The following is a 13,809-nucleotide window of genomic DNA, read 5'->3' as shown; positions in this document are numbered from 1 at the left end:
AAAGAACACCATACCTACTGTGAAGCATGGGGGTGGAAACATCATGCTTTGGGGCTGTTTTTCTGCAAAGGGACCAGGACGACTGATCCGTGGAAAGGAAAGAATGAATGGGGCCATGTATCGTGAGATTTTGAGTGAAAACCTCCTTCCATCACCAAGGGCATTGAAGATGAAACGTGGCTGGGTCTTTCAGCATGACAATGATCCCAAACATACTGCCCGGGCAACGAAGGAGTGGCTTCGTAAGAAGCATTTCAAGGTCCTGGAGTGCCCTAGCCAGTCTCCAGATCTCAACCCCATAGAAAATCTTTGGAGGGAGTTGAAAGTCCATGTTGCCCAGCGACAGCCCCAAAACATCACTGCTCTAGAGGAGATCTGCATGAAGGAATGGGCCAAAATACCAGCAACAGTGTGTGAAAACCTTGTGAAGACTTACAGAAAATGTTTGACCTCTGTCATTGCCAACAAAGGGTATATAACAAAGTACTGAGATTAACTTTTGTTATTGACCAAATACTTATTTTCCACCATAATTTGCAAATAAATTCTTTAAAAATCAGACAATGTGATTTTCTGGATTTTTTTTTCTCATTTTTGTCTCTCATAGTTGAAGTGTACCTATGATGAAAATTACAGGCCTCTCTCATCTTTTTAAGTGGGAGAACTTGCACAATTGGTGACTGACTAAATACTTTTTTGCCCCACTGTATGTATACGACTAAATAAATATGACAATCACTTTCTGAAGGAACAAATCATCCAAAACAAGAAAGATCTGAACACAGTTGTATTACAAGCTTGAAAGCCTGATCAGTAAAGTTACCCCAGTCTATGGGTTGTAGACTTCAGGCTTTAGGGAACATTAATACTCATTTAAGATGTTCAGTTCGCCTACAGAGCTAACAGATCGACGGAGGACGCCATCGCTATAGCTCTGCACACAGCACTCAGCCACCTTGAGCAGCCAGGAAACTATGTTTGGATGCTGTTCATAGACTTCACCTCGGCATTTAACACCATTATTCCTGACATCTTGGTGGAAAAGCTGACTAACATCACTCTCTCCCCCTCCACCTGTGCCTGGATCAAGGACTTCCTGACTGACCACCCTCAAACAGTTAAGGTAGGCACCACCTGCTCCTCCACCCTGACCCTCAGCACAGGCTCTCCTCAGGGCTGTGTGCTGAGCCCTCTCCTGTATTCCCTGTATACGCATGACTGCACACCCATCCACCCCTCCAATACCATCATTAAATTTGCAGATGACACCACGGTCATCGGCCTTATCAGCGGAGGGGATGAGACTGCGTACAGGGATGAGGTCAACATGCTGGCAGGTTGGTCTTCTGCACACAACCTGCTGCTCAACACCAGCAAAACTAAGGAGATGGTGATTGACTTCAGGAAACACAGGGGGGATCCAGCCCCACTGAGTGTCAACGGGGACTGTGTCCAGCGAGTGTCCTCCGTCAGGTTCCTTGGGACACATATAGCCGAGGACCTCTCCTGGACTGCCAACACATCCGCGGTGGTAAAAAAGGCCTGACAGCGACTCCATTTCCTAAGGATACTCAGAAGGAACCACCTGGAGGAGAAACTATTAGTGGCCTTTTACCGCAGCACCATCGAGAGCGTCCTGATGTACTGCATTACAGCTTGGTACGCCAACTGCTCTGTGGCAGAAAGAAAGAACCTGCAGAGGGTCACTAAAACTGCACAACACATCACTGGCAGTCCCCTACCCTCGCTAGAAGATATCACTAGCACATGGTGTCTCAGGAGAGCGAGGGCAAATCACTGCTGACCCTTCACACCCGGGACAGCACCTGTTTACCCTCGTGCCCTCTGGCAGGAGATACAGGTGCCTCAAAAGCAGGACAAACAGACTTAAAAACAGTTTCTTTCCCTGGGCCATCAGGTCCCTCAACTCATAAGAGAGTGTATGCTAGTGTAATGTGTACAGTAAATGATGTAAATATGCATTCCTTTCTTATTTCTACTTTAGTCCTTTCTTATCCTTATTTTACTCATCTCATCTCATTATCTCTAGCCGCTTTATCCTTCTACAGGGTCGCAGGCAAGCTGGAGCCTATCCCAGCTGACTACGGGTGAAAGGCAGGGTACACCCTGGACAAGTCGCCAGGTCATCACAGGGCTGACACATACGTAGACACAGACAACCATTCACACTCACACCTACGGTCAATTTAGAGTCACCAGTTAACCTAACCTGCATGTCTTTGGACTGTGGGGGAAACCGGAGCACCCAGAGGAAACCCACGCGGACACGGGGAGAACATGCAAACTCCGCACAGAAAGGCCCTCGCCGGCCACGGGGCTTGAACCCGGACCTTCTTGCTGTGAGGCAACAGCGCTAACCACTACACCACCGTGCCGCCCCCTTATTTTACTGTTTTCTTTTAATATTTTACTGTTTTTTTTTTTATTTTAATTTTTTTTTTAATATTTATTATGCACCGGCCGGAGAAGCACTGCAATTTCATTGTATAGCTGATGTGCAATGACAATAAAGATTCTATTCTATTCTATTCTATTCTATTAAGTTTCACTGGCTATAAAGGCTTGACTGGTTCTCCAGTTTAGCCATTCCATAGATCCTCTGTCACTAATGATACTAAGCAAGGGGGCAGGCCCATCCTTCAGTGGCTAATCAATTCTTGTCTTGCCTCATTTGTTTCACTCTGTCCAATCAGGGCGCATCTCCGGAGATGACAGGCAATTGGAGCGTTCCATCTTCATAACACTTCAGGCCTTCTCAGAGTTGCAGTTCTTTAGAAAGATGGCCTGCTGCACTGTGTGTGCTTGGACTGACACAGTCATCCTGCCTTTAAGAGATACCACTGATATGTCCCGCTGATCTGTTAAAGCAGCCTCTCCGGTAAAGTATTATGTCTTGTTGATAGTCCTCTAGAAAGACTATAAATAATACTATCTCATTCAAGGGCTCTGACCAAAAGATTTATCACAGCACAGAATTATAGTGACTTATTTGTGCGGCAGATCAAACTTATTTCTATATTGTGACTATTGCAGCTTTTATTCTTGTATTAATCTAACAAATGAATCATTTGTAAATTTTCCACCTTCGATATGAATATCATTTTCTCTTAAAATGCATTAAAATGCAGTTACTAGGATTCTGCTTTCAAGTTTTACAACCTTGTGAGCAAAGGCTGTACATCAAGAGCAGCTATAATATGGCACATGGCGCAGGCCACGGATCTGCAGTCTTCAATTTTATGGAGTGAAGATTTTACTAAGCCTGTAACCGCTGACTGGCTCTGACACATCTATATTCAACACAAGTCTCTCTTAGAGCACATTGCAGCTCTGATGCAACTTCAAATGAATCAGGGAGTAAGTTTGGCCGAAGAGAGAGTAGTGGCTTTGGTGCTAACAAGTATGAGGAAAACACTCCTTGACCAAATCTTACACACACATATCCCAAGATTACTGGGGAGAGACTTTTGCTACACTAGTAAAGCTCTGTATAGGTCGGTTCCTTTGTTAAAACTGATTCTTGTGGACAAATCAATTATTAAATGCCTAAAATCTGCAGAAGTAGTGTGGTAAATAAGTATTTGCTCTCCAGCACAAGTGGCATGGAAATGATCTTATTGTGAAGGATGCTGGATATTTATAAAGAGATGCCAATATTGGCAACAAGAAAATTCTTGCAGGCAGTAAGAAGAAAAAAAAAAGAAATTTACCACAAAAGCCCTGGTGTGTGTGTGTGTGTGTGTGTGTGTGTGTGTGTGTGTGTGTGTGTGTGTGTGTAGATTGAATGACTCCATGCTAACAACATAAATCATACTTGTCTGTTGATACAGAAATGCAGAATACTTACCTTTTTATGCACAGTCAACCTATATGAAGCTCACAAGTTTCACAGGTCACAATCCTACAGTCATCATAAATGGTACAGCAAACACGTAGATGCTGGCAGCTTTGTTTAGGTCTTCATTATGATATTTGTTTGCCCACGTTCAGGGGAAAATGAACTGGTTGAATTAATCATGAATAAAAACAGCTTGTGTTTTCCTCATTTTCTTCATTCTGGGACAATTTAATTGTTTCATCTGTTCATAAAACTCCATAATATTTCCTAGACTGCAACCTGGTCAGTGAGTTTTATTAAGGGTTTTCATCTCGGGCTGTGTTAAAAGTTAAGTGCATGTAGTGATGAGTTAATGCTGAAGTTTGTGCATATGGGTATTCACTATAAACTTCTTTTTTTTTCTTTCTGTAGTACAGAAAATACAGAGAAGAAGCAAAGCACTGGATGTTATAAAGACAAATATAGTTGTTTACAATGAGAATGATGATCATTTACACTGAAATGTGTCTCATATTGCATTTTATGGTTTGGGTCGAATAATGTTTGGGTTTGGTCCCAGTCCCAGCTATACTGGGTATACTTTCCTGCTCAATCAGTATTTGCTCAATGTGTGGTTAAGGATTTGCACATCAGCTCCCATGTGAGACAGCTCACACAGCTCTACACAGAAAATCCTGGCAAGTCATAACCTGCACGCAAGTCATTTCAGTTCAAATTTCAAATTTCAATAATCTAAATGAGCCAACCCAGAAAATCAAGTTTAGCATGTTTTTAGTCTAAATATGGAAAACTTTTCTTGCAGATTTACTGCCATATCTTTTGAACTTTGAATACAGCCCTTCTGAGGTCATGCTCCTTTTTTACAAGACTCTCTACACATATCTGCCCACATCCTAGACTGTTTTCTTGATACGGGTGATTGAAAGCATTTTTGGAAGGCTACTATTCTGTACAACCAATGCTTGAAACAACTGCTCAACACAACAAATAGTACCTCAAATGGTTTGCATGATTTTGTATAAACTCATTGGTTCCAGTTTAAACCATGACAGTAGTTACTAAGTATTTCTACCATGATCATGACAAAATTACACAAACTAGAATAGCAGTTTGAATAGCAGTAGAGTGCATACCTCTGCCAAGCCACATATTAGAATATCCAGATGTTTGCTAATCTGGGATGTGGACCTATATATGTACATGCCTACTGAACATTTAACAGTTATTCCACGAAATTGAGTCATACATGAGCTGATAGCTGACGAGGTGCATAGCACAGAGTTGGCTATACAGTGCCTTGCAAAAGTATTCATCCCCCTTGGCATTTGTCCTGTTTTTTGTCGCATTACAATCTGGAATTAAAATGGATTTTTGGGGGGTTAACACCATTTGATTTATACAAAATGCCTACAACTTTAAAAGGTGCACATCGTTTATTTATTGTGACACAAACAATAATTAAGATGAAAAAACAGAAATCTGGAGTGTACATAAGTATTCACCCCCTTTCGTATGAAACCCCTAAATAAGAGCTGGTCCAACCTGTTCACTTCATAAGTCACATAATTAGTTGATTAAGAGCCACCTGTCTGCAATTGAAGTGTCACATGATCTATCACATGATGTCGTTTGTATAAATCAATCTGTTCTGGAAGGACCCTGACTCTGCTACACTACTAAGCAAGTAACATGAAAACCAAGGAGCCTCCAAACAGGTCAGAGACAAAGTTGTGGAGAAGTACAGATCAGGGTTCGATTATAAAAAATATCCCAAACTTTGAATATCCCAAAATTTGAATATTACCATTAAATCCATTATAGCAAAATGGAAAGAATATGGCACCACTACAAACCTGACAAGAGAAGGCCGCCCACCAAAACTCACAGACCAGGCAATGAGGGTGTTAATCAGAAATGCAACAAAGACACCAACGATAACACTGAAGGAGCTGCAAAGATCCACAGTGGAGATGGGAGTATCTGTCCATAGGACCACTTTAAGCCATACACTCCACAGAACTGGGCTTTATGGAAGAGTGGCCAGAAAAAAGCCAATGCTTAAGAAAATATGTTTGGAGTTTGCCCAACAGCATGTGGCAGACTCCCCAAACACATGGAAGAAGATTCTCTGGTCAAATGAGACTAAAATTGAACTTTCTGGCCATCATGGGAAATACCATGTGTGGCGCAAACCTAACACCCTGAGAACACCATCCCTAGAATGAAGGATGGTGGTGGCAGCATCGTGCTATGGGGATGTTTTTCATCTGCAGGGACAGGAAAGCCGGTCAGGACTGAAGGAAAGATGGATGGCACTAAATATAGGGCAATTCTGGAGGAAAACCTGTTTGAGTCAGCCAGAGGTTTGAGACTGGGACGAAGGTTCACATTCCAGCAGGACAATGACCTTAAATATACTGCTAAAGCTACACTGCAGTGGTTTAAAGGGAAACATTTAAATGTCTTGGAATGGCCTAGTCAAAGCTCAGACCTCAATCCAATTGAGAATCTGTGGCATAACTTGAAGATTGCTGTACACCAACACAACCCATCTAACTTGAAGGAGTTGGAGCAGTTTTGCCTTGAAGAATGGGCAAAAATCCCAGTGGCTAGATGTGCTAAGCTAATAGAGACATACTCCAAGAGACTTGCAGCTGTAATTGTAGCAAAAGGTGGCTCTATAAAGTATTGACTTTTTTTTGGGGGGGGGAGGATACTTATGCTCACTCCAGATTTCTGTTTTTTCATCTTAATTATTGTTTGTGTCACAATAAAAAGAAAGTGCACCTTTAAAGTGGTAGGCATGTTGTGTAAATCAAATGGTGCTAACCCCCCAAAAGCCCATTTTAATTCCAGCTTGTAATGCAACAAAACAGGACAAACACCAAGGGGGATGAATACTTTTGCAAGGCACTGTAAGCCATGTATGATGAGATTGAATGGAATAACTGTTTTATTATATCCACATTCACTGGATTTTGAGAAACAGAGCATTTTTCTTCTTATTTTTTTTTGCAAGTTCGATAAATAAAAACTTTCTACAAAACATCCAACAAAATAATTTCTTTTTAGAATGTAAACAAACCAGCAAACTGACAGTAGCAATTTGTGAAAATGCGATAAAAATAATTATTGAAAAATAAAAATGATATGTTCTTACCATCAAATCCTTTTATTCCATATTTTGTTGCTTTTTGCATTTTTTGGGGTTTTGTTTTCAAGTAGAGTTTTTATTTCTTCCTCGGATGGTTCAGCAACACGCTCCACCATTTTGTTTTTCTCTACTCATGGTATATGAGCTGATATCCTAGTAGAGTAGCCAATCAGAGTGCACGATTGCTCATATCCAGTGAATGTGGACAGAATAAACAGTTGTACGTATGCTGATTATACAGGGGTTTGATGATTCATGGGACAAAGCTACATACAAAATTTCATCAAAATCCATCCACTACTTTTTGGTTATCTTGATAGCAAAAAATTGATCTGGATCAAGATTGAAAATCACTTGAACCTAGGAGCTGTACACCAAATGTCATCAAAATCCATTCACTACTTGTTGAGTTACACTGGGAAGAGATAAATAAATCCTGAATTTTCATACATATCCAGATTTGCATCAAAATCTAATCAATTGTTCCTTGGCCCATGGCCCACCTTTCCTCAAAATTTGTTCACAACTTTTTGAGTTACATTGGGAACAGGCAAACAAATGGAGGCAAAAACATAACCTCCTCCATTTAAACTGCTGGAGGTAATAAGTACAACATTTCAACAAGTTGAATAACATAACTTTCATGACATACACTGTCAAGAACTGACTGTAAACTCTGCAGTAGTTTACTGGCAAGAGGGTTAAGGCATTGAGTTATAGATAAGAAAGTCATGTGTTCAAAACCCAGCACCGCCAACTTGCTATGGTTGTGCCCTTAAGCCAGACCCTGAACATTCAGCTCAATTGTAAGTTGCTTTTTTTAAAAAGCATTGTCCAAATGAGCAAATGTACTGCATTATCTTATCTCATTATCTCTAGCCACTTTATTCTGTTCTACAGGGTCGCAGGCAAGCTGGAGCCTATCCCAGCTGACTACGGGCGAAAGGCGGGGTACACCCTGGGCAAGTCATCAGGTCATCACAGGGCTGACACATAGACACAGACAACCATTCACACTCACATTCACACCTACGCTCAATTTAGAGTCACCAGTTAACCTAACCTGCATGTCTTTGGACTGTGGGGGAAACCGGAGCACCCGGAGGAAACCCACGTGGACACGGGGAGAACATGCAAACTCTGCACAGAAAGGCCCTCGTTGGCCATGGGGCTCGAACCCGGACCTTCTTGCTGTGAGGCGACAGTGCTAACCACTACACTTTTTTTTTCCATTTCCGTTTCTGGTTGAGAGTACGTCGTGCGCATTCTGGCTGCCGCTTCTCACCGGAGCTTTTTTATTTTTTATTTTATTTTCTCTCCTTTTTTTATTTTTACTTTTTTTTCTTTTCTCTGTGTGTTTGTGTAGTTTGATGTTTACTTGAGTGTTTTGTCCGCCGGTTGTGGTGTAGCTCCGGACCCAGTTGGGCGTCCGTCCCCTCCAGGCCTTGGTTCACCATGGGTGATGCCTGTGCTCCCAGCTATGGACTGCAGTGAGCTCGTTGCTCATTTTAACATCGTGGTTGTCCAGCGCTCTGTGCTTTAATGCTTGGTGTGATGTTCCGAGCGATGTTGCTCGGTGGCGTCACGGCAACTGTGCAGGCGGTTTGGGATATACCAGCGCTCTGCATGGCGGTGCTTCTGTGCTTGCTTTGTGGATCCATGGGTTTGGTGTTCGAGCGATGTTGCTGGCTGCATCACGGTGGCTGTGCTGGAGATGTGGGACTTGTTTTCGTGCGCCTTTTGGTGGGACTGTGGCTGCTACACCACTGGAATTACATCCTGACCCCTATTTGGTGGACATTTTTTTTTCCTGTCTATAATTGTAAAGCGTCCTTTGGTTTTAGAAAGGCGCTATATAAATTGAACCTATTATTATTATTACACCACCGGGCGGCACGGTGGTGTAGTGGTTAGCGCTGTCGCCTCACAGCAAGAAGGTCCGGGTTCGAGCCCCGTGGCCGGCGAGGGCCTTTCTGTGCGGAGTTTGCATGTTCTCCCCGTGTCCGCGTGGGTTTCCTCCGGGTGCGCCGGTTTCCCCCACAGTCCAAAGACATGCAGGTTAGGTTAACTGGTGACTCTAAATTGACCGTAGGTGTGAATGTGAGTGTGAATGGTTGTCTGTGTCTATGTGTCAGCCCTGTGATGACCTGGCGACTTGTCCAGGGTGTACCCCGCCTTTCGCCCGTAGTCAGCTGGGATAGGCTCCAGCTTGCCTGCGACCCTGTAGAAGGATAAAGCGGCTAGAGATAATGAGATGAGATGAGATTACACCACCGTGCCGCCGTACTGCATTATGTTACTTTATATTACTTAAGATATTACAGAACTTTACTGTAAATATGCTTATTTGTTATTGTTGGGTGGCATGGTGGTGTATTGGTAGCACTGTCACCTCACAGCAAGAAGGTTCTGGGTTCGAGCCCAGCGGCCAACGGGGGCCTTTCTGTGTAGAGTTTGCATGTTCTCCCAGTGTCTGCATGGGTTTCCTCTGGGTGCTCTGGTTTCCCCCACAGTCTAAATACATGCAGGTTAGGCTAATTGGTGGCTCTATTGACCGTAGGTGTGAATGTGAGTGTGAATGGTTGTCTGTGTCTGTGTGTCAGCCCTGTGATGACCTGGCGACTTGTCCAGGGTGTACCCTGCCTCTCGCCCATAGTCAGCTGGGATAGGCTCCAGCTTGCCTGCGACCCTGTAGAACAGGATAAGCGGCTACAGATAATGGATGGATGGATGTCCAAATGAGCAAATGTACCGCATTATGTTACATAAGATATTACAGAACTTTACTGTAAATATGCTTATTTGTTATTGTTGGGTGGCATGGTGGTGTAGTGGTTAGCACTGTTGCCTTACAGCAAGAAGATTCTGGGTTCGAGCCCAGTGGCCGACGGGGGCCTTTCTGTGTGGAGTTTGCATGTTCTCCCTGTGTCTTCGTGGGTTTCTTCTGGGTGCTCCGGTTTCCCACACAGTTCAAAGACATGCAGTTAGGTTAGCACGGGGCAGCCATGGCCTGAGGTTGGGCTGAAGTACCCTTGAGCAAGGGTGCCTAACCCCCAGCTGCTCTGGGTACGTGTTTGTGTGTGTTTTCACTAGTTCAAATAGGTTATATGCAGAGGTTAAATTTCACTGTGTGCTTAAGTCTGTGCTTGAGTGTATGTGCTTCTTGGCTTAGCTGCTTCTTCTTGTCAGTAAAATTCGAGTCCTTTTTTTTTTTAAACAGTGTATCATAGTTATATAATATAATATAATATAATATAATATAATATAATATAATATAATATAATATAATATAATATAATATAATATAATATGAAATCTGATACACATTTAGAATAAATAAAGCACCATCCATTCATATCTATCAGTCTAAGGTGGGGTTTACATTAGACCGTATCAGCGGATCATCAGATTAACGTTTTTAAAACGATTAGTGTGCACACAGCAACGCCAATACACGATTCGCGTGCACACAGCAACACCAATACACGGATACGCTCGGCTCCGCAGGCATCCTGCGCTCCAAATCACTCCGCCCTGAACAGCGAGTGCCCTCTGGAGGGTGCGCACTCCGGCCCTGCGCAGCTCACAGAGCGCGCGAGTATAGCGCACAAGCAGTGATTCGGGACTGAGCCGCTGTGTGTGTGATCCCAGCGCATATCACTTACCACTTGCAAGTGGAAGGATGGCAAGCCTAAAGACAATCATAACTACACAATGGGCAGTATTTGCATCAGTATTTGCAGTATTTTCATACTTTTATACTCTTTAATGAAAGGTGATACAAGGCGGAAGTCCGCGCCGTTTTTCAGCAGTCGCGTCACATGACCAACGCCAGCGAATCAGGAAGGTGGATGTCACAGTGACGTTGTCCAATGACGACGCCAGCTAGAGCTCAGCACAGCGTATCTGCGTATCCGCGTATTCTCAATGTTTACACAGCACCGGACCAGACACGATCTGGATTGAATACGTGGACGCTGGCGGATTCCCGTTTCCCGGCGTTTTAATGTAAACGGACAGTGCATCCGCGAAGAAAACAAGACAGATACGGTCTAATGTAAACTTGGCCTAAGCCCTTAGAGGAGCATCAGACTCAGATATGACTTTTGATTAAGATATTGTAATGGGTGCTTTCTCTGATCTACATGCTGCCTAAATGAATACCAGAAGAATAATAATTAGAGGCATATTTTCCTGTCAACATCACAGAAATCCTCAGTCTGAAAAAAAACATGTTCCCTTGCTGTGATATGCATCAGATTTCATAAATATTTAATGTACAGCATTATTACCAGGATTTAAAAAATAGCAGAACTGTGTTTGTGTATCTGCTTTGTTTTGTGTGAAGATGTGCAATCAGTCAGAGTAGAAAGCTGCAGAAATATGGCGTTGCTAACTGCACACCCATATGTTATATATAATATGTCTATGTTAAGCCCCGAAACTACCATTTTTCCCTTAAACTCTCAGGACCTGACGGGAGTACATTCTTCAATACATAATTTTCATATTAATTTCAGTATAGTTCTTGAATAATTCATATGACCTGAAAAATATGCTTTTAAGATGATAAACTTAATAACAAGATGAGATCCTTGAGGAGTTAATCCCGAATCACATCATCTACTTTTAGCAAAGAGGGGCAGAGCTTGTTCATTATATGCATTCAATGTTTATGCTTAGAGTTAGAGTTGCATTGTGTCTTAGGCATAAGCAAAATGCTAAATGACTGAATTTGGTCCACTGACATTTAAAGAAGAAGAAGAAGAATCTCACCTCTGACACATAGATGGCAACGTCATCCTCATCATCTGTCCTGTAGCAGAGAGTGAGACCGAGCTTCTCCTGACTGTTCAGGCGACACAGCTCCACCTCCTATATGGTGAAAACAATCATTGGACTTTGTCCTGAGTGCCATAACACTTACTTAAATACATCAATAACTATTATAAACAATAACACAGTAATACAACCTACTACAGTAAAATTAAATATTTATGTGTAAACCATAATTACATTATTTTTTTCCCTTCAGTGATAGTGGATAATAGTGTTTTCTGGACTTCTAAGCACATTAGTGAACTTACTATACAGGGGTGGGTTTCCCAAAAGCCTCATAGCACAAAGATCATCGTTAAATGGTAAAGCAAGCATCACAGCGAACACTCACTCTCTCCTAGTTAAGATACTTTTAGCATTAAGAGGCTTTTGGGAAACCCACCCCCAGTTTGGCTTCCAATATTAATGATTACTTTGTAAATGAACTATAGTCATCAGAAGTGGACAGTAACGAAGTACATTTACTTGAGTACTGTACTTAAGTACACTTTTTGAGTATCTGTACTTTACTTGAGTATAGATAGTTTTCACATGACGTCACAGAGTCGGGGATTCCCTGGTGGCGGCCATCTTGTAGGGCAAGCTTACCGTATGGGTCACTAAGCACACATTGTAACGTGCGAGTTACATTTATTTATATATTATTTACATTTATAGTTACATTATTACTATTTAAAGCTAGCAATGGTGCACACCTGTTGTATTCACGGCTGTCGTAATAGGTCAGATGATGACGTCAAGCAGAGCTTTTATGGAATTCCCACTGTACGGGAGCACAAAGGCGAGCAGACAAAGAAACTAAGCATACAAAGGAGAAATCTATGGCTTGCGAGAATCAACCGCAAGGATTATCAGCCTTCCAAACACAGCAAAGTCTGCTCCGATCCTTTTATAAGTGGTAAGTTGTTTAAATAAACAATCAATTGTGTTTAAGTTTGTTTTTGGAAACCAAAACATCATGTAAACAATCTCTGGAGAATGCCTAACTGGAACTGCTGAGTGTACGTTTACATTGTAATGTACACTTAATATCGCTCATTTGTCACGTTTCTATTTGAAACTTGTCACTTCAGGGGCGGCACAGTGGTGTAGTGGTTAGCGCTGTCGCCTCACAGCAAGAAGGTCCGGGTTTGAGCCCCGTGGCTGGCGAGGGCCTTTCCGTGCGGAGTTTGCATGTTCTCCCCGTGTCCGCGTGGGTTTCCTCCGGGTGCTCCGGTTTCCCCCACAGTCCAAAGACATGCAGGTTAGGTTAACTGGTGACTCAAATTGACCGTAGGTGTGAATGTGAGTGTGAATGGTTGTCTGTGTCTATGTGTCAGCCCTGTGATGACCTGGCGACTTGTCCAGGGTGTACCCTGCCTTTCGCCCGTAGTCAGCTGGGATAGGCTCCAGCTTGCCTGTGACCCTGTAGAAGGATAAAGCGGCTACAGATAATGAGATGACTTGTCACTTCACTCACACAAGGGTCATTTTTGAAAAACATTTTAGGTCTATTCTGTATGATTTGATTTGTGTTTGGGATGCAAACAGCGCGCCTTTTGGCGGATGCCGCCTGAATCGCGCAGATCCGGGGTTTTTTTTTTAGGGGGGGCGCTGAAGTGTCTGATTATAATTTCAAAGTAAATTCTGTATTAAAATTACTAAATAAACAAATCCGTTACAGTCCATGAAACAGGAAGTATAAGGATGAGAAAAAAAACAGTTTAAATCGGAAAGCTGCGCACATTTGCGCAGCCCGAGCGGTGTGCAGGACTGCGCAAATGTGCGCAGCTTCCCGATTTAAACTTTTTTTCTCATTCTTATACTTCGTGTTTCATGGACTGTAACATATTTGCTTATTTAGTAATTTTAATACAGAAATTACTTTGAAATTACAATCAGACACTCCCAACGCCCCCCCTAAAAAAAACCCCCGGATCTGCGCGATTCAGGCGGCATCCGCCAAAAGGCGCGCTGT

General features: G+C 42.6%; 1 protein-coding gene across 1 annotated transcript in view; it reads right to left on the bottom strand.

The window, feature by feature from the left end:
* pdzrn4 (PDZ domain containing ring finger 4) overlaps positions 1-13,809 on the bottom strand; it is a 120,392-nt gene that overhangs the window by 21,315 nt on the left and 85,268 nt on the right. Inside the window, exon 4 of the mRNA XM_060914629.1 lies at positions 11,790-11,888. Coding sequence (XP_060770612.1) covers positions 11,790-11,888 — 99 coding nt within the window. The remainder of the gene's footprint in view (positions 1-11,789; positions 11,889-13,809) is intronic.

Source organism: Neoarius graeffei, chromosome 2 (genome assembly GCF_027579695.1).
Source record: "Neoarius graeffei isolate fNeoGra1 chromosome 2, fNeoGra1.pri, whole genome shotgun sequence".
Taxonomy (NCBI): Eukaryota; Metazoa; Chordata; class Actinopteri; order Siluriformes; family Ariidae; genus Neoarius; species Neoarius graeffei.
Note: the sequence above shows the minus strand (reverse complement) of the source record. Positions and strands in the feature narration are given on the sequence as shown.